Source organism: Triticum urartu, chromosome 2A (genome assembly GCF_056163025.1).
Source record: "Triticum urartu cultivar PI428250 chromosome 2A, HENAU_Tu73, whole genome shotgun sequence".
Lineage (NCBI taxonomy): Eukaryota > Viridiplantae > Streptophyta > Magnoliopsida > Poales > Poaceae > Triticum > Triticum urartu.
In genome coordinates, this window is record NC_141874.1 from 555092769 (window position 1) to 555115083 (window position 22315).

A 22315-nucleotide genomic window follows, 5' to 3' on the forward strand; every position below is an offset into this window, starting at 1 on the left:
TATATGGAGTGGCCTCCAAACCCAACCACCCATGCCGGAAGGAAGTTTCAGACCATTTCTTCCTCCAGGCCCAGCCTTGTCAGTGGCATAACAGTACGCATGACTGCCGCTTCTGCTGCTGCAAATGGCGCAATCACTTTTCCACCATGAAGAGCGTCCATTCATGGCTGCCACCGCATTTTCACCAATTTTCCACCCGCGCATGTCAAACCATGCTTCATTTTCATCGAAGCACACCCATTTGCCGGTATATAAACCGGCCCATCCCGAGCGGGGACGCCACTCCTCATGCCCATCTTCTCCCTTCGCCAGCTCCACTCTTGACCCATATTCCCCTGACATCGCCGCACTCACCCGCATCAGCCATGTCGAGCCCTCCTAGGGGTCCTTTCCCCAACGAGACCGAAGAGGACCCGCGCCGAGAGAAATTTTGAGGAAAGTGTGTGGCAGATTTTGAGTGGGGCAAGGAGGAAACCCTTTGTAAGGCTGAAACAACCATCAGGCCGAAGCGCCTCCCAGCCACCCACCCCTACCTTGCCTGCATTGTGATCACCGTCTTACAATGGCGGAGCCAGGGGTATTCCCTGGTATTCCATGGAATACCAATGATTTTGGGGCAAAAAAGTTATATATATAGATAGAAACAGCCAAAGCCCACTCGACACATGTCCAGGTCCAGCCCACACAACAACTCAAGGCCTCAAACTGGCCGACTCCAGTCCAGTACGCATCATCTATTCTCCCCTGCTCCCCACGACCTAGCTGCCTGCAGGCTACAGCCGGCCGAGACGGTGGCGGATGGCACCTGTAGGAAAGTGGTGGCGGCGGCGCGACAAGCAAGCAAGTCTGCGAACTGCCACTCCGGGTCCGGCCCTCTGGCCTCCGCCGGTCCCAGGTCACTGCAATGGCGGAGCCAGGGGTATTCCCTGGTATTCCATGGAATACCAATGATTTTGGGGCAAAAAGAGTTATATATAGATAGAAACAGCCAAATCCCACTCGACACATGTCCAGGTCCAGCCCACACAACAACTCAAGGCCTCAAACTGGCTGACTCCAGTCTAGTACGCATCATCTATTCTCCCCTGCTTCCCACGACCTAGCTGCCTACAGGCTACAGCCGGCCGAGGCGGCGATAGATGGCACCTGTAGGAAAGTGGTGGCGGCGGCGCGGCAAGCAAGCAAGTCCGCGAACTGCCACTCCGGGTCCGGCCCTCTGGCCTCCGCCGGTCCCAGGTCACTGCAATGGCGGAGCCAGGGGTATTCGCTGGTATTCCATGGAATACCAATGATTTTGGGGCAAAAAAAGTTATATATAGATAGAAACAGCCAAATCCCACTCGACACATGTCCAAGTCTAGCCCACACAACAACTCAAGGCCTCAAACTGGCTGACTCCAGTCCAGTACGCATCATCTATTCTCCCTGCTCCCCACGACCTAGCTGCCTGCAGGCTACAGCCGGCCGAGGCGGCGGCAGATGGCACCTGTAGGAAAGTGGTGGCGGCGGCGCAGCAAGCAAGCAAGTCCGCGAACTGCCACTCCGGGTCCGGCCCTCTGGCCTCCGCCGGTCCCAGGTCACTGCAATGGCGGAGCCAGGGGTATTCCCTGGTATTCCATGGAATACCAATGATTTTGGGGCAAAAAAAGTTATATATAGATAGAAACAGCCAAATCCCACTCGACACATGTCCAGGTCCAGCCCACACAACAACTCAAGGCCTCAAACTGGCCGACTCCAGTCCAGTACGCATCATCTATTTGTTGTTGCAGCTCTCTCTCTCACTGAGGACTAGAGGTAGAAGAAGGAGCACAATACACTGGAGTTTCATCCGGCTGCACACACACAGCCCGGTTACTATTCCCAGAGCACAAAACTCTTCCCAACACCAATACATGGCTTATATAGCCAGACACACACCGACATTTGCCTCACGCACGCACGCACACGCACGGATCACCTGACCACTAAGCCAACTAACTAAACCATGCACCCACGCCCGCCGGCCACTAACTAGCTAAGTACCAGCAACTGACTCCTACATGCATGCATATATAGCACCCACGCATCATAACTACCTGCATGCATCTAGCAAACTTGGCCATCACATTTGCCAACAGGCTTGCTTTACGCACCAGACTGAGTACACACGCTACACACTTTGCCACGGCTTCCGCTGCGTCCCATACGTCCCGCGCGCACCTGACGTGTCCGACGAGCCCGACTGCACCGGTGCGTCCCGCACGTCCCGCGTGAATCCGTCGCGCCCGACGAGCCCGACCACACCAAGCCGTGGCTTATTCCAACACACACCCCCTAAGCCACGGCCTAGAGGAGTCCGTCGTCGTCGACATTGGCGCCGGCCGAGAGAGTCTGCTCCGCCGCCGGTCCTTTCCGCAGCTGCTGGCACTCATGCCGGAAGTGCCCGTGCTCCCCGCACTTGTAGCAGCGCCTGCGTCTGTTGCCGCTGCTCCCCGACGCCACGTTGCGCCCGTCGTCGTCGTCCCGAGCACCGTCGTGTCGACGCTCCCGCGCTGCCCACTGCGCCGCCGTCATGAGCAGCTGTTCACCCCCGCGCTCGCCGCCGTCTTGTCCACGGCGCCGAACCCGCTCGTCGAACGCACGCAGCCGCCCAAGCGCTTCGTCGAACGTCATCGTCGTCACGTCGTGGAACTGCTCGATGCCAGCGACGACGTGGAAGAGGCGATCCGGCACCGTATCCAGCAACTTCTTGACAAGTGCTGCATCGCCCAGCGTCTCCCCGAGGTTGGCATACCTCGCCGCCATCGCCGCGAGCCTCCTGCCGTACACGTCGAGCTCCTCGCCGTCCGCCATCTTCATCCGGTCGAATTCGTCGCGCAGCGTCCCCAGCCTCGCCGCGCGGACCCGATCGGCGCCGACGAACCTCACCTTCAAGGAGTCCCATACCTCCCTGGCGGTGAGCTTCATCGCCACCTGCAGCAGCACGTCCTCCGGCAACGCCCCGAGGAGCAACGCGCGCGCTATCTTGTCCTTCTTAGCGTTCACTGCCGCGTCGCCCGGCGCCACCGCCTCCCATACGGTGTGTATGTCGAGGATCGCATGCGCCTTGATGGCCCAGACCGTGTAGTTGTCCACGGTCAGCATCGGCATCGCCATCGTCGCCGATCCGCCCGTGCCGTCGCCGTGTGGGATGAGCGCCATGGTCGCCGGTGATCGCCCGAACCGAAGCTCTGTATACCAATTGTTGTTGCAGCTCTCTCTCTCACTCAGGACTAGAGGTAGAAGAAGGAGCACAATACACTGGAGTTTCACCCGGCTGCACACACAGCCCCGTTACTATTCCCAGAGCACAAAACTCTTCCCAACACCAATACATGGCTTATATAGCCAGACACACACCGGCATTTGCCTCACGCACGCACGCACACGCACGGATCACCTGACCACTAAGCCAACTAACTAAACCATGCACCCACGCCCGCCGGCCACTAACTAGCTAAGTACCAGCAACTGACTCCTACATGCATGCATATATAGCACCCACGCATCATTCCCTCAACGGCAACGACCCAGCCGAGCATGTGATGCGTCCCAACTAACTACCTGCATGCATCTAGCAAACTTGGCCATCACATTTGCCAACAGGCTTGCTCTACGCGCCAGACTGAGTACACATGCTACACACTTTGCCACGGCTTCCGCTGCGTCCTGTACGTCCCGCGCGCACCCGACGCGTCCGACGAGCCCGACTGCACCGGTGCGTCCCGCACGTCCCGCGCGAATCCGTCGCGCCCGACGAGCCCGACCACACCAAGCCGTGGCTTATTCCAACACTATTCTCTCCTGCTCCCCACGACCTAGCTGCCTGCAGGCTGCAGCCGGCCGAGGCGGCGGCGGATGGCACCTGCAGGAAAGTGGTGGCGGCGGCGCGGCAAGCAAGCAAGTCCGCGAACTGCCACTCCGGGTCCGGCCCTCTGGCCTCCGCTGGTCCCAGGTCACTGCCCTCCGCAGCTCTGCTCTCGCCGCCCGCCATTACAAAAGCTCCACGAGATCCATCCGCCCAGGTAAATTTATCCTCTGATTTAGAACGGAATAGAAAGGTCAAGAATCAGCCATAGTAATAGTATAATTCTGGCATTATGTTGCTGGTTCATGAATCCTTTCCATCTGCCAACTACTAAAATAAAAATCATGATCAAGTAATCATTTAGAAATTTTCAGACATATCAACTATGCAAACAACTTTAAGAGCAGGAGATTTTACTGTTATAAGAATATATTTTCCAGCAAGCTTACTGCATGCAATGGAGCCGTGTATTGTTCTATTTTCAAAAGAAAAAAAACCCAAGAAATTATTTATTGGCAAGACCAAAACTCCAAAAGTGTTATTGAATGTGACCACCTGGAGCTTTGCTGGATAGTTCATTGCCAGGCTTTGTACGTGTGTGCATCAGCTACTGATTGCAACTTTGATGAAATTCTAGAATGTATCTGATTTTTTTTCTTATGTTCTTGTAATGTAAGAATTTGCATCATTTCGGACATTTGTGTTTGTTTTCTATTGCATTGGAAAAAAAAACTGGCTCCGCCACTTTCTATTGCATTGGGAAAAAAAACCCGACATCTTCTATTGAATTGCAAAAACAAATTTGCAATGAATACCCAGGAGCAAATTCCTGGCTCCGCCACTGCCGTCTTAGCTCAAGGGTGACTTATGGGAAGGGGAATCTATTTCAAAAGGTGAGACCACATGGTATCAAGTGATGAGAGTGAGGGTACTTGCTCCCATTCAGTAGTTCTTTCACCAATATTATTTAATGAGCATAGAGAGAGCATGTTTTCAAAATCTAGTTCTATTCATTATTTCTACAATTCTGATTCAACACATGATACCACTACAAAACATAGCTATCCTTGACTCCGTGTCCCTAACAGAGATAACCACAAAACCAACCACCCAATGAATGGTACATGTGGGTTTTCTTTAGGAAAGTCCATCAGCCAAAAAGATTTAGGAAAGTCCATGCAGTTTATGTGATCCATATTTTTCTACGTCATGCTAATTTTTAACCCCCACGGGCAAAGTCCTATTTGACGCTTTATTGGTCAAAATAGTGGGATTACACACAGAGGGTCGGGGCATGCGCCGTCTTCATTTACCGTTTCCGACACATACTTCTTTGGTGGGGGTTTTCGAGATGTTTTTATTTATTTATTCTTGTTCTTTCTCTAACCTTTTCTATTATTTATAATATTTTCAAATCATAAACATTTTATAAAGAATTGTGAATATAATTTGAGAATGTTTTTAAGATTCATGATTATTTTAACTTTTTGTGAAAAAAATTAAAATCACGAACAATTTTTAGAACCGAAGAAAATTTTAAAAAATCTTACATTTGTTTAAGTTCAAGATTTTTTATTATTTAAGTTCATGCACATTTTCTAAAATTTACAATATTTAAATTTATGTGAACAATTTTTAAAATCAAGTTATTTTTTAAAAACACAACCTTTCAAAGAAATGGCACATTTTTGTAGTATTACTGCAACAATTGTTTTTTAAAGGCAAGAAAGACCAAAGAATTAAACAAAATCGCTATGCTCCTAACTCTCGAAATAGGCTTTCGTCCCGCTTTATAAATAAAACTAACATCCATACAACAAGTTTAAATGCATCAAAGCAACATAGACGGTTGGAGCAGGAACGAAAACACGCCCAAAAAAGCATAAAAGAAATAAGAAATAAAGCTACCAAGTGGCTACATACTCATGGATCCTACCGCGAGGATAGATGGCGAGCGGTAGCATGCAACACATCCATCATAAGTTTTAGACTCTCACAGTCACGCTGCTTAGGCAACAGGTGCCAATGCTACAAAAAAGCAAGGAATTTGAAGAACGGATCAGAGGCATGACGAGGAAAGACCATCTCAATCGTCATTTTATTACGTGTTGTCCACATTGTCCAAGCCAACGCCGCAAACAAAAGCCATAATAGGTGTCGCGGCCGCCCAGTCTGGTTGGCTCTAGTTTCAAGGAACCCAGCGAGATCCAAGCCCTCCTAATCAGGCCCTAGAGCCTTACGAACAAAGCTTCAGAGAACTCTCACCGCCTTGCAAAAAGAAAAGGATGTGGGTACCCGCCTCAGGACATCATAGAGGGGACACAAGCCATTACCAAGGTCGTGTTTCTTGAGCACCTCCGCCCTAGATGGGAGCCCGTCCCTCAACAATTGCAACACAAAAATCTTGATTTCCAAGGGCAGAGGCGCTTTCCAAAGAGGAGAAGTCCGAGGAATAGTCGGTCTACGACACAAAGCATGGTATGCCGAGCCAACGGAGAAAACACCTGAGGGTGATAGACTCTAAGATACGGTGTCCAGACTACCCGACACACCGACTGGACCACTCACACCACCATGTGTGTTTTCCCTCCAATTTGTAACAAAAAGTAGGTCCCTCGGCCATAAGCTTGGGCCTTTTCTCGCTTGTTTTTTTGATACAATCACGCGAAGCTTTATTTATCCTGAAGTAATGTTTACAGGTACAAACACAAGATTACCAGGGTGCCCCAACCAAACATGGCGGCCCACCCATAACTTTAAAACATGCTTCGCTAGATTGTGAGCCTCGAAATTCGAACTCCTAAATTCATGAACAAAGTTGCACTTGGCAAAACGAGTAGCTTGGTCTGTTATTTCATGTAGAATTGCACCATAGCTAGCCGGGTTTTGTTCCTTCAAGTCCTCAATCACTGCTTTGCAATCTGATGCAATGTGTATTCTCTGCAAGTTCAGATCTTCGGCAAGGGCTAACGCCTCCCGAACAGCCAAGGCTTCAAGTGTAGGTGGATCGTAAACACCCTTCACAAGTATTGCCGATGCTCCAAGGTAATTACCATTGTGATCTCTGCATATTGCCGCTGCAGCTCCCCTCCTCCGGTTCTGTGAGACTGCTCCATCTACATTGATCTTGCAAATTGCCTCCGGAGGATGAATCCACTGTGTTGGCCTCGGCCGTGGTACTCCCTGCACCTGCCTCGTGCTACTTCTGCTCTCCTCAGCTGAAAGAAGGTCGTTCATATAGGCCTGGATAAAGTGATGTGTAGATTGAGGACTCTGAAAAATGTCCTCGTAGATCGCCTTTCGCCTAGCTTTCCAGACCGACCACAGCGTTACCACCAGAAGGACAAATTCTTCTTGAGATAGTACTTCATGCATTGAGAAGATCCAGTTTCTTGCATTCCTGTTCGTGTTCTGGCTCATGTGCTCCACTAGGCAAGGACTAGCCAAAGACCATATGCACCTGGACATGGTGCACTCCAGTAGGGCATGTCTCCATGAATCATCACAGCCACAGAGGGCGCAACGGCGGGTGGTAGACATATTACGACGGTGCAAAACATCCATGGACGGGATCGAGTGTTGAGCTAACCTCTAGAGAAAAACTTTTAACTTCGACGGCACCTTAATGTGCCAAAGCTCTGTCCACTCATTGCTGTTTGTATTGAGGTCTGAAACCCCACCAGATCCCTCCAACCAATTCTCACGGTGGTGTTTCGTGTTCATGACCATCCGGTAGGCTGACCTGACCGTGAATTTACCGCTACGTTCACCCGACCATGCCCAAAAATCATCCACAACTCTCGTGCACAATGGGATTGACAAAATTGCATCCGCATCAAAAGGTAGAAAGGTTGCCCGGATAAGTTCTTCCCTCCAGGACGCGGAGGTGGATTCTATCAGTTCGGACACTAACCTTGGAGGGTTATCCAAGATCGCTACAATTGGTCACAAGGGACCAATCCTTGGGATCCAGCTGGTATCCCATATATCTGTTGAAGCCCCGTTTCCGATCCTTCGGATAATACCTTGCTTCAAAACCTCCCTTCTGTCAATCACAGCCCTCCATATCTGCGAAGGATGATTCCCCAATTCTGCGTCCAAAAATTTGCTACCTGGGAAGTAGGCCGCCTTAAGTATTTTAGCACTGAGCGATGTAGGATCATCCATTAGCCTCCATGCCTGACGAGCAAGCAACGCAAGATTGAAAATTTCAATATCTCTAAAACCCATGCCACCGAGGTATTTTGGTTTTGTCATGATGTCCCAAGCCACCCAGGTAGGTTTTCTTCTTCCTTGCTTGCTCCCCCACCAGAACTATCGAATTATCGAGGTGATGTTCTCACACAAACCTCGTGGTAATCTGAAGCATGCCATTGAATATATTGGGATGGCCTGTGCAACAGATTTTATAAGAACTTCTTTACCGGTAGCCGAGAGTAGTTTCTCCATCCATCCTCGAACCTTTTCCCACACTCTGTCCCTTAAGTACTTGAAAGTACCCATCTTGGATTGACCTACATCAGTTGGCATTCCCAGATACCTATCGCTCAAAGACTCGTTGTGCACGTTCAGAGTCTGCTTTACGTTATCTCTGACCTCTTGGGAACACCCCTTGCTAAAAAGATAGAAGATTTTTCATTGTTTATCCTTTGTCCCGAATCCTTACAGTACACATCCAATAGGTTTGATACCATTGTCGCGCCCTCAACACTTGACTTAAAAAGCAACAGGCTATCATCAGCAAAAAGGAGGTGGTTCACAGACGGAGCTGATGGTACCACCTTGATCCCTTCCAAACCTGACGACTGAGAACTTGATTTTAAAAGGCACGAAAGGCCCTCTGCTGCAATCAAGAAAAGGTAAGGGGAGATAGGATCTCCCTATCGGATGCCTCTTGTGGGTGTGAATTGTTCTAGTTTCTCACCATTGAAAAGAACTGAGAAGGATACTAACTGTACCATATTCATCACTATCTGAATCCAACTTTGTGCAAAGCCCAATCTTGCCATCATAGCCCGGAGATACGGCCACTCCAATCTGTCATAAGCTTTCATCATGTCCAACTTCAACGCACAATAACCGTTGGATTTGGCCCTGCTTCTCTTCATAAAGTGCAAACATTCATATGCGCAAATAATGTTATCTGTGATTAGTCTTCCTGGCACAAATGCACTCCTCTGATATGATGTCAGGGAGGATTATCTTCAGCCTGTTAGAGACAACTTTGGAGGCAATTTTATAGATAACATTACAAAGGCTAATAGGGCGGAATTGAGAGAGTTGAGTTGGGTTCAAAACCTTGGGAATGAGAACCAGAATAGTGTCATTGACACAACCAGCCCCTTCTTCCCCTTTGACAATTCTCAAAACTTCTTTCGTCACCTCATCTCCACAAATATCCCAATGCCTCTGGTAAAAGTGAGCTGGGAACCCATCCGGTCCCGGAGCCTTGGTGGGGAACATTTGGAAAAGGGCTGTTTTGACCTCTTCCTTTGTATACGGTGCCAAGAGCATCTCATTCATAGCATCTGTCACTTTGGTAGGCACCTTGGATAGCACATCCTCCATACCAGCTATTCCTTCCGATGTATACAGTGTCCGATAGAAATCCCTCACCAAAGCTCTGAGTTCTCCGGGGTCTTCTGTCATTACTCCCAGGGAGTTGGCCAGTGCCTTAATTATGTTTCTCTTTCTCCGCTGGCTAGCTCTTAGATGAAAAAAACGAGTGTTCCGGTCCCCAGCCGATAACCATTCAATCCTAGAGCGCTGCCTCCACATGAGCTCCTCCCTGTGGTATAATTCTATTAGCTTCTCATTGATTTTTAGCTCTACGTGTGAGGGTGCAGTCCTTGCTGGATCATCACGTAGCCTTTCCAGTTCGTTTTTCAAACTTTTTATCTCTTTTCTAACTGAGCCGAAAGTGCTCTTATTCCATGCTCCCAGATTCTCGGATATCCTTTTTAGCTTTCTGCTCAGCTCTGCCATAGTCCCAGTCGGGCCTCCTTCTACCCATCTGGATGTAATTGTCTCAGACCAAGACTCATGTGTTTCCCACATGACTTCGTATTTGAAGTCCTTTTTATGGCGTGAGCGTCCCCCTCCCCCTTGAAAATCCAACAAGATCGGGCAATGATCAGAGGTTGCCACCGTTAAGTGTTTCAGATATGCTTGAGGAAATCATTCGTTCCATTCTGCCGTGGCCAAAGCTCGATCAAGCCTTACTCGTGTGTAACTTCCACCCACCACCTTCTTCTCGTATGTCCAGAAATGGCCTTGGTAGCCAATATCCATGAGCATGCAAACATCCACAGCGTCTCGAAAACCTTGGATTTGAGCATTACTCCTTTCTCCCACTCCCACTTGTTCATCTGGACGTAATACTTCGTTGAAATCCCCTATACATACCCACGGGAGCTCGCTCAAAGTGCTAATCCCCCTCATTACGTCCCATGTTTGGTGCCTTAGGTTTGTTCTTGCTTCCCCATAAAACAGGGTCATTCTCCATGGGTCACTACCTGGCTCCTCCACAGAGCAGTCAATATGAAACACCGAGTAGCCAAGAATTTCGATCTTTATTGGATTGTTCCAGAAAAAGCCTAAACCACCACTTCTACCTTGACTGCTTACATCATAACCATTATCATAGTCAATAGCTCCTGCTAAGTTTTCTACCCTAGTTCTATCAATCTGAGTTTCAACGATACACAAAAGGGTAGGGGCAAAATTCTTCGCTATCTCGCGAAGCTCTCTGACTGTCGCGGCGTTGCCCGCCCCGCGACAGTTCCAACTTAATATACTCATTGCGCTCGGCGGCGCTCCTCGCCGGAGCCCGCCGTTGTTGCATCAACATTGTTTGTATTCCTTGCCTCGACTTCCTCCTCACTTGCACCTTCTGCCATGCCCGCCTTTTTTGGCCTCTTTCTTTCCTTCCTTGGAGATACATAAACCGGTGGGAGGGGCGGGACCCTGGGTTCTTTGACTACCCATGCCATGCGTTCCCCTAGTCCACCTCCATCAGGCGAGGTGCTCGCCACATTCTCAACAGAGCTACGCTTGTTGGACGACTGTATGATCCCTGTTGGAGCGGCGACCGATCCCTTTGTACCTTTCTCCCGCAACAAAGTGTCTTCCCCAGCTGGGTTCTCATCTGTCGGGCCGTTCTCCTGCGACTCATATTGATGCTTCTGCCGAGCATTAAAACGCCAACTCTGACTCGGGTTATAAGGCTCCCGGCCTCTTCCTCTGCCTCCTGTCCCTTGTCTTCCCCCTCCTCGCCGTGGTTTATAGCTTCCTCTCCCCGCTGGTTTGACACGAGTGTTGTCAGCAAAAATGAAATCCCCCCACTGGAAGGTAGCCTCATCATGTTCCCCGTCTCCACATTCCTCATGCCAATGACCAAACTCTCCAAAGTTATAGCAAAAGGTTGGAAGCTTCTCATATTTTACTTGATACTTTACGCTCTCTTCCCCCTTCTTGGCAGTAACAAAGCGCTTGATCTTAGCATTGATGTCTATCTTCACTTTAACCCTCACAAATTCTCCGAAGAAACCAGCTGGTAGCTTTAGTTGCACTTCCTCCACCTCACCGATCCTCGATGCCAGCCCTTTCACAGCCGGCTCAATCAAGAACTTGTCCGGTAAACGATGAATCTGTGCCCAGACAGAGAGCTTATCTAGCTCAAAAGTGTCAGGGTTTTTGAACCCGTCATATTCTTCCATGATCACTGCCTGCTCCCTGAATAGCCACGGCCCCTCCAACATTGCCTTGTTCCAATCGCCTAAACACCCGAACTGCGCCGTGAACAGATTAGCTTTGATCTTCCTCCATACTACCTGTTTAGCAGGATTCCATGCCGCCCGCATGTCGTTGTACAGCGCATTAGGGCTAAAAGTCTTTGGGTGTGGACTCGAGCAATTGCCAGCCACTTCGCCGGTTCCACCAAGTCCGGCAGCTCCTCTTCCCATATGAATTCATCCTCTTCCTCCTCCTGCAGAGTTAAACGGGCTAGTAGCTCTTCTGCAGACTCCTTCTCTCCCCTGCGAACTGTTGGTCTCCGCCATCTCCTTTGAGATCCGATCTCGCCGCCCGTCGTTCCCCGCCAGAAAACCCAAAGACCAAGGCCGGGCAAGGTCACCAGGACCCCCCCTGAATCAGCCCGAGTCCCTGGGGGCCAGAGAAGGATCAGCAACAAAGTGGTTCGTGGTAGATTCCGGCGGCGGCCGCCGGAAGACGTCGAAACCCTAGGTCTGTCGCCTAGGGGACTTTCCTGATAGTTACTTCAAATAGTTGCCTTTTCTCGCTTGTTGCGAGATATAGTTTCGTCGTGCCTCCCCTGTGCACTGGTCGGCCCAGTACCATAGTTGCGTGCAGATTTTTTCTCTGTGGTTTTCTTATCATTTTTCACTGTTTGCATTTGTTTTCTTAGGGTTTTCAATAGTTTTCTTCGGTTTTCATTTTAATTTTTACTTTGTTTGTCACCCTTTTATTTTCCATTTCCCCCTTTTCTTCAACACATGTCTATATATTTTATACACAATGTACTTTTTTTTGTATACATTATGAGAAACAATTATATACGCTGAATATTTTTCAAATACATGATTAAGACTTTAACAAATATATGTTTCGATGTCTAGTACTTTCATACATATTTCATTTTTTGGGGTACATATAATTTTTTTAATACACATTAATTTTTTTAAATATATTATTGATATTTATTTCAAATCCATACTTTTTGAAAAACATATGTATTAAAAATCAAATACACTCTGATTTTTTAATGATACAGTTTTTTAAAAGCTATGTGAAGTTTTTTTAACTATACATACATTATTATAAAATATCACGAACATATTTTTGAAACTCATAATATTTTTATAATGCAATGTGCATTTTTTAATGGTAAAAATCTTTTTTGAGTTATGCGTACTTTTTTTTACATTGCATAAAAAATTCTTTAAAATTGTCAGGTACATTTGTTTTGAAATGTGTTACATTTTCAAAATGTCACATTTTTTTGAATTCTACGAACATTTCTTAACACTTGCATGAACATTTTTAAATGTGTGATAAAAGTGGAAAAATTGAAATAATGTGATGTTTGAAATATATATTTGCAATATTTCAAAATAAAGAAATACAGAATAAACGAAAATAAACTTGTTACATTGATGTGAATGCTGATGCATGCTCTCAAGTGCAGTTCGCATTAAGCGAGACATAGGGCTAGTCTGGTACGCGTCAGTGCCATCTCACACCTGGCCTGGACGCTCCCTGAAGTCTGCCTGATACTTGTTTTGTTTGTGTCGTCAGAGAGAGAATGCATGCCTGGCCTGGCTGGTGGAGAGTTGTAAGTAGCCTGATCAATTGGAACGAAAAAAGAGGGGGAAATATGCATAACCTAGGTAGTGGGATTAGTCTAGTCCTAGGCGTTCAGTTTTTCGCCTGGACCGTGCCGCATCATGCCTGGCTACTACTCCCTCCATTCCTAAATATAAGTCTCTGTAAAGATTCTATTAGATGGACTACATACGAAGCAAAATGAATGAATCTATACTTAAAATGCATCTATATGCATCCGTATATGGTTCATAACGAAATCTCTACAAAGACTTATATTTAGAAACGAAAAAAGTACTTAAGATTTTTTAATTGCTAAATGATGCAGCAGCAGGGCAGGGACAAAACAAACACTCGGATGCCAGGCTAACATGGACAGGCACGAAAAGTTCACCTCACCAGGCCGACGCCAAGCATGGAAATTTTCGAGGCAAGAGCCTAGGGTGCGAACCAAACTAGCCCATATTCCCTCGGCAAAACCTATTTGATTTTTTTGAGGGGTGAACAAAACTTTTACTCATCACCAAAATCCACATGATGTAGGATACAACGAGGGTCATGGTGGGTGCCAAACCAGACATGGCGACCCAACCCCCATGAAAGAGAAAAATGAGCTAATCTATGTGCTTCATAATTAACAGCACGTCCCTCGAAAATGAACTTAAAATTATGTAAAGCGGCTTTCACCCTAATCTCAGCTATGATTGCCCCATGAACCCCTAGGGTTCCTCTCGTGATGTCGGAAACCACTTGCTTACAGTCACTGGGGATGACACAATTTGTCAGATTCAGATCCTCCGCAAGGGTAACGCCTCCCTGCATGCTACTGCCTCCAGCGTAGTTGGGTTGCTCACGCCGTAAACGACCAACGCCGAGCTTCCCAGATAATTTCCTCTGTCATCCCTGCAGACAGTTGTTGCAGCTCCACCTCACTCATGCCTAACAACAACATCCACATGGATCTTGGCAAAACCCAGTGGTGGGGCCTTGGCTCTTGGCCGGGCCGGTGTAGCAGATATAATCGCCCGATCTGCTGCAGGTTTCTGCTGAACTGCTACTATCTGTAAATCATCGATGAATCTACGTGTGAATGCTTGAGTAGATTGTGGACTCTGAAAAATCCCTTCATGTATTGCTTTCCTCCTAGCTGACCAGATTGCCCATAAAGTGACAGAGAGTAGCACAAACATGTCGTGCTCCAGTGTCTCCATTAATGAAAATAGCCAGTGTTTGGCAGAAGGTTCAGTCAACATCATCATTTTATGCACAAGCTCGTCATTACTCAATGCCCAAACGCATTTGGATGCAACACATTCCAGTAAGGAGTGCCTCCATGAATCTGGTGCTCCACACAATCCGTAGCTAGCCGAGTCAGTCATGTGTCTGTGCGCTCTTACGTCATTTGTCGGCAAGGAGTGTTTCGAAAGTCACCATAGAAACATTCTAACCTTTGCCGGGACACTCGTTTTCCATAGAGATTTCCAAGCGCCTTCCTCGGCGTTTGTAGTTGAAGAGCCGGAGTTGCCATCGAGCCAAGCTTCTCTTCGTTTCTTAGTGGCCACTAGCATTCGGTATGCTGATTTTACTGAAAAACTCCATGCTTCTCGTGATGACAGCTCCAGAAGTCAGGCAAGTTGCGGGTGCATAGTGGGATGCCCAATATAATTCGAGTTTCCATTGGCAAGAAGGTCGCTTCAACTTTCGCGCGATCCCAAGACGCGGACGTGTGGTCGATTAGCTCTGACACTCTGGACGGTGGGTTTGTTATCACACACCCATATGGTCGCAGCATCTCCTCCCGTGGTAGCCAGTTATCCCGCCATATGTGTGTTGTCTTTCCATTCCCGATCCTTCTGATCAATCCCTGTTTCAGAATATCTCTGCCTTCGACTACAGCTCTCCACACTTGGCTAGGATGTCCGCTAAGAGTGGCTTGTAGAATGTCAGACTACGGATAGTAGATGCTTCTTAAAAGTCTAGCACATAGAGTATCGGGGTGCTGCAACAACCTCCACGCTTGCCTAGCTAGCATGGCAAGATTAAACAATTCAATGTCCTTGAAACCTAAACCGCCCATCCCTTTAGGTTGTGTCATTGTTTGCCAAGAAACCCAATGTGGTTTTCTTTTTCCATCCTTTGCTGCCCCACCAAAACTTCATTATCAACATATTCAGATGTTCACATAGGCCCTGGGTAGTTTAAAGCATGACATGGAGAAAACAAGCACTGCTTGAGCCACTGATTTGACTAGAACCTCCATGCCAGCTGATGACATGGTGTTTTCAATCCATCCCTGCACCTTGCTCCACAAACGGTCTTTTAAGTACTTAAAGGCACCATTTTTTGAATTTCCAATATCAGATGGCATCCCCAGATATTTCTCATTGAGAGTTCCATTGAGAACATTTAACAAAGCTTTTATCTCCACCCTTAAACTCTCGAGAACCCCCTTACTGAAGAAGATCGAGGATTTTGAGTAGTTGATTCTTTGCCTTATTGCCTGACAATAGGTGTTCAGCACCTGGTTGACCTCATTAGCACCCACTCTATTGGCCTTGAAGAATAGCAGGCTGTCATCTGCAAATAGAAGATGGTTCACTGGTGGCGCCGTAGGAGCAACCTGTAAACCATGCAAATTGGATGACTCTTTTCTGGATTTTAAAAGGCACGAAAGGCCCTCTGCTGCCAACAAGAACAAGTATGGAGATATTGGGTCCCCATGTCTGATTCCTCTCAAGGGTATAAACTCTTGCAGTTTCTTCGCATTGAAAAGCACAGAAAACTTCACTGTGGTAACTAATGTTGGGGAACGCAGTAATTTCAAAAAAATTCCTACACACACGCAAGATCATGGTGATGCATAGCAACGAGAGGGAAGAGTGTCCTCCACGTACCCTCGTAGACCATAAGCGGAAGTGTTATGACAACGCGGTTGATGTAGTCGTACGTCTTCACGATCGATCGATCCCTAGTACCGAACATACGGCACCTCCGCGATCTGCACACGTTCAGCTCGATGACGTCCCACGAACTCCGATCCAGCAGAGCTTCACAGGAGAGTTCCGTCAGCACGACGGCGTGATGATGGTGATGATGTTGCTACCAACGCAGGGCTTTGCCTAAGCACCACTACGATATGATTGAGGTGGATTATGGTGGAGGGGGGCACCGCACACGGCTAAGGGATCAATGATCAACTTGCGTGTTCTAGGGTGCCCCTGCCCCCGTATATAAAGGAGCAAGGGGGAGGCCGGCCGGCCCCTGTAGGGCGTGCCAGGAGGAGGAGTCCTCCTCCTAGTAGGAGTAGGACTCCCCTTTCCTACTCCTACTAGGAGGAGGAAAGGAAGGGGGAAGAGGAGAAGGGAGGAGAGGGAGGAAAAGGGGAAAAGGGGGGCCGACCCCCTAATCCAATTCGGTTTGGGCCAGCGGGTCGCGCGCCCTGCCTCCTCACTTCCACCACTTGGCCCATGAGGCCCATTACTTCTTCCTCGTATTCCTGTAACTCCCGGTACTCCAAAAAATACCTGAATCACTCGGAACCTTTCCGATATCCGAATATAGTCGTCTAATATATCAATCTTTACGTCTCGACCATTTCGAGACTCCTCGTCATGTCCCCGATCTCATCCGGGACTTCGAACTACCTTCGGTACATCAAATCACATAAACTCATAATACCGATCGTCACCAAACGTTAAGCATGCGGACCCTACGGGTTCGAGAACTATGTAGACATGACCGAGACTCGTCTCCGGTCAATAACAAATAGCGGAACCTGGATGCTCATATTGGTTCCTACATATTCTACAAAGATCTTTATCGGTCAAACCGCATAACAACATACGTTGTTCCCTTTGTCATCGGTATGTTACTTGCCCGAGATTCGATCATCGGTATCTCAATACCTAGCTCAATCTCGTTACCGGCAAGTCTCTTTACTTGTTCCGTAATGCATCATCCCGCAACTAACTCATTAGTTGCATTGCTTGCAAGGCTTATAGTGATGTGCATTACTGAGAGGGCCCAGAGATACCTCTCCGACAATCGGAGTGACAAATCCTAATCTCGATCTATGCCAACTCAACAAGTACCATCAGAGACACCTGTAGAGCACCTTTATAATCACCCATTTACATTGTGACGTTTGGTAGCACACAAAGTGTTCCTCCGGTAATCGGGAGTTACATAATCTCATAGTCATAGGAACATGTATAAGTCATGAAGAAAGCAATAGCAGTAAACTAAAACGATCAAAGTGCTTCACCACAATGGAATGTGGCTCCAAGGTGACCTCAACCGTCTAGGGTGCTCAAACACCCAAGAGTAACAAAATCCACACAAGAAAGTATGGGGGAATCAAATCTCCTTTGGTGGAAGTGTAGATCTATGTCTCCTCCTTCAATCCCTAGCAAATCAAAAATTTTGAGTGGCTAGAGAGAGAGAGATCGGGCTAGAGAGCTTGAGTGGCATTAATGGTGGAGTGAGAGAGGTAAGAGGTAAATGTGGTAGGTGGAAGAACCACCCTTATATAGCAACCCTAAAAATCCAACCGTTACTGTGTATTCTTTACTGCAGCGGTACAACTAGTCCTTGCCCCGGTACAACCGGGCCTCACAGTTTACCAGCAGAACCCTACCTAGCAGTACAACCGGATGAGCAGGCGGTAGTACCGGTCAAAGAAAACAACCGGAACAACCGCCCAGTCACCGCTTAACCACCGCATTGAAACAGAAGGGAGTCATCCCAGAATGCGGTGGTCGAGCGGTACACGACTGGTGCAACTGCCTGGCCATGGGCGCTTGAGCGGCTAAGTCCCAAGCGGTAGAACCGCTCGGGGCACCGGTAGTACCGGTGTGCGGGGCACACCCGGACCAACCGGGCCACTACCTCCCAAGTACCGCATCACAACAGAGGCAAGACCGGTTGTTGAGCGGTACTTAGCCGGAATAACCGCCACCGTCATTGAGGAGAAAGGTGGCGGTACCACCGCCCGGAGGTAGCGGTACCACCGCTCGAACAAGACTGGGTAAGCGCTAAGGTTCCAGCGGTACAACTGCTCGAGCGAGCGATACAACTGCTGGGAAGACACAGTAAGAGGCAGGAGAGAAGGGAAGCTCTCTCCCTCAGAAAAAAGAAGGCAAGAGAGGGGTGAGGCAAGTGTGTATGTGAGAAAAATCCCCAACACCTCCTAATGTGGATTCCCTCTTGATAGTACGGGTTCCCTACGACCAAAGAGATAAAAAATGTAGAAAACTCCGTCTTTGATCTTTTCCTTCCAGAGAGAGTAGCTAACCGATGTACGCCTAAACACGAGTACCTGAAGCACTTAGCACACGATTAGACTAACAAAGGGTTGTCATCATCATCCAAAACACAAAGTAGGGAAATGCCCTTAAAATCTCCCCCCTTTTTGGTGGATGATGACAACAACACGATTTGCAAGAGAGAAGTCTTGAAAATATAGACGGGACTCCCCCTAGATGTGTGCCCCAATTTGAGAATGCTATTGGAGTGCAAGAACACACATTAAGGGCGAGACTCCCCCTAGATTTTATAGAATCGCCACTCCTACTAGACAAGCGAAGATAAGAAAAAAACACATAAAAGGAAGGTAAGGACTATAACGGATAAAACAACAATATTAAAAACAATAATGATAGATAGATAAGTGCATGTCTTACACCATGCAAGACTCGAGATAAGCAACGAGCAATGAGGTCCACAAACTGAAGTTCCACACGAACAAACCACAAGAACACAAACACACGCAAAGCAAATCAAAAACCCATGCAAATCCCGAGACCTAATAGAAGTCTCTCCCCCTTTGGCATCAAGACACCAAAAAGGAAAAGAGCGAAGCTAGCTCCCCAGAGCTCAGTCGTCCTCCTCTGACTTCTCGGTAGCATCTGGATCCTCATCATCATCAGACTCTTCATCTTCGTCCCGATCTTCGTCCTCCATGATGTCATCATCAGCAGCAAAGGAGGTGGAGGGCTGGTGAGTAGTCTCATCATCAGACCACGTGCTGTGCGTAGAGATCCATCGCTCCTCCGGTGTGATGCTCTTCTTAGAACCACTCTGAACAGGCATGTTGAGGTGCTTCATCATCGCAATCTGACGGCGCCGGGCATGCTTCTCGTTGACATGGGCCTCATACATCCTCTTCTGAATGTCAGTCTGGAGGCAGCACGTCTTCTTCTCCTTGGCCGTGAGCTTGGTCACCCAAGAGGGCTTGTCCCCTGGCTCCATCTCAAAGTCCTCATCATCAGAAGTGGCATAGAAATACTCAGGAGCATTAGTAGGAAAGCGAGGCTCGACATGTTTCTTTTTCTTGAGCACCTTGACCTCATGAACAGTGAGATTATTCGAAGATGTAAGAAGCTCTCCAGGACGGCGAACAGCCCAAACTGAGTTCAGAAAGCACATGACAGACGGGGCATAAATAGGGACATTTCTGTAGATGACCATGCTGTACATCTCATGCCACAGCCAGTTGGACACATCAAACGTTTCACCAGAGCCCACCCTGGTCTTCATAGCAACCATCAAGTCAACAAGATAGCCATGAATCTCATCTTGATTGCCCACCTTGGGCAGAAGCACGTTGCGGAACACACGATGCATGATGTCGAAGACCTTCTCAAGGTCCTTGGACTCTCCAATGATACCACGGCCCTGAATGTACAAAGGGGAAAGTTTCTCCTTAGGCATGGACTCCGGATGGTCGTGAGGACGAATGCCACCATTGCCCTCAAGGCCTGTGTCGTCATATCCAAGAGCTTTGCAGAAAGCTCTCCAGGGAACTTGAAAGAGCTCATCACGACACATGAACGTGAGTGCGCGCATCATCTTCTCCAAAATGAACAGTGGCATAGAACTGATGGATAAGCTGAACATCAAAGTCATGGTTCACCGACATGAGCTTGACCAAATCAAATTCCTCACAGAGAGCCAAAGCCTCACCGAAATACTCCAGGTTGTTCCTCCAATGGTCAAGATCAATGGTCCACTGCTTGGCATACCTATTCTTGTTGTGCTCAAAGAGTTCATGAACAATCCGCACTTGCATCTCATTCCGGAACTGAACGGTGGTCCATCGAGGTGCAATGGGAACCTCATAAGGATTCTTTGAGCATAAGGCTTCCCAATCCTTGGCTTTCCAATGGTGCAAGGGCAAAACCACACGTTGCTTGGTAGCGGCAGACTTCTCACGGCGAGTGGGCTTTGTGGGAACCACAACCTCTTCATCAGACTCAACAGGGCATGGACATCTCCAAGCCCGCTTCTTGGTCTTGCGAGGAGCAGAGCGAGAACTAGAGCCACCTGCAACACCACACAAGGAGAACACAAGAAACCCAGCAAAGATGAGAGGATTGCACACATGGGAAGAGGAATAGATAAATTGCACAAACATAGAAGACATAACATGGCTACGTGGTGCAGATACCCCGGTTGTACCGGTTCTCCTACCGGTAGTACCGCTCCAGCGGTTGTACTGCCCGTAGGGGCGGTAGAACCGCTGAACAGTGGCACTACTAGTAGGAAATAGATCTAACCGCGGAAAATGAATCATACTAGCCATATTATAACTTCTAAGAAATGCAATCTAAGTAGGAGGAAAAAATGGATCTCTTCCACCCAATAGTTTAAGCAATAAACACGGAATGTCAAGTAATGCCCTAGGAGTAGGGAAGGTAGAACAAAGAACAAAGGACATGGGGCATTACCGGCATCCATGGGAAGAGATCGGTAAGGAGGAGGCCTCCTTGGAGAGGATCCACGGAGACCCCACGGATCAGAAGCGCGAGAAGCACTCCGGGGTAGGGGCAATGGCGACCGACGGCTAGGGCACAAGATGGGAAAGACAGGGGATGAGGGGAAAAAGAAACTCCCTTCAGCGCCGTCGGCTATATATAGGCCCATAGACGTGCGACGGTTGTACCGCTCGAGAGAGCGGTTGTACCGCTACCTGGTACGAGTCGGTGGTTGCGGGCGGTACTTCCGTCGCCAAGTAGGAAGCGGTAGTACTGCTTGTAACCAACCGGTAGTACCGTCCAGACGGGCACCCTAGTGGTTGAGCGGTGGAACCGCTCAAGCACCGCTGGGAGTCCTCCTGGGGCGGGACAACAGAGTGTACCAGCGGTAGAACCGCCCGTAACACCGGTTGTACCGCCCGGTCACCATCACCCGAACCACGATCAAATGTGTGCAATTGGACTGGATGGTTCAAAGGGGTAGGAGATAGGCTTGGGATAGAGCATGTAACTGGAATAGGGTGCGAGGAACTCCAAGAGATCAAAAAGACCAACGAGAAGAAAAAGAAAAGAAAAACTTGGAGACCACAACACCTAAGGCCTAGAGCACGACTAAGACAAAAACAACACGGAAAAAACGCGAAACACAACCTATCCCAAGAGAGGGCGGTGGCCGGAGGCATGTATTCCAAATATAGTCATACGTGCTTATGGAAAAGAACTTGCATGACATCTTTTGTCCTACCCTCCCGTGGCAGCGGGGTCCTTACGGAAACTAAGGGATATTAAGGCCTCCTTTTAATAGAGTACCGGAACAAAGCATTAACACATAGTGAATACATGAACTCCTCAAACTACGGTCATCACCGGTAAGTATCCCGATTATTGTCACTTCGGGGTTAACGGATCATAACACATAATAGGTGACTATAGACTTGCAAGATAGGATCAAGAACTCTCATATATTGATGAAAACATAATAGGTTCAGATCTGAAATCATGGCACTCGGGCCCTAGTGACAAGCATTAAGCATAGCAAAGTCATAGCAACATCAATCTTAGAACATAGTGGATACTAGGGATCAAACCCTAACAAAACTAACTCGATTACATGATAAATCTCATCCAACCCACCACCATCCAGCAAGCCTACGATGGAATTACTCACGCACGGTGGTGAGCGTCATGAAATTGGTGATGGAGGATGGTTGATGATGACGATGGCGACGGATTCCCCTCTCCGGAGCCCCGAACGGACTCCAGATCAGCCCTCCCGAGAGGTTTTAGGGCTTGGCGGTGGCTCCGTATCATAAAACGCGATGAATCCTTCTCTCTATTTTTTTTCTCCCCGAAACACAATATATATAGTTGGAGTTGGAGTCGGAGAGGC

At 48.2% G+C, this 22315-nt stretch overlaps 1 protein-coding gene across 1 annotated transcript; it reads right to left on the reverse strand.

The window, feature by feature from the left end:
* Positions 1-2328: 2328 nt before the first annotated feature.
* LOC147985859 (uncharacterized) lies at positions 2329-3183 on the reverse strand. The gene has a single exon (XM_087539951.1). It carries the CDS (start codon positions 3181-3183, stop codon positions 2329-2331), a length of 855 nt encoding a protein of 284 aa, XP_087396077.1.
* Between the last annotated feature and the right edge of the window lie 19132 nt (positions 3184-22315).

Excerpts from the sequence above, each read along its gene's own strand:
- LOC147985859 (XM_087539951.1), bottom strand. The coding sequence starts at position 3,183 with ATGGCGCTCATCCCACACGGCGACGGCACGGGCGGATCGGCGACGATG.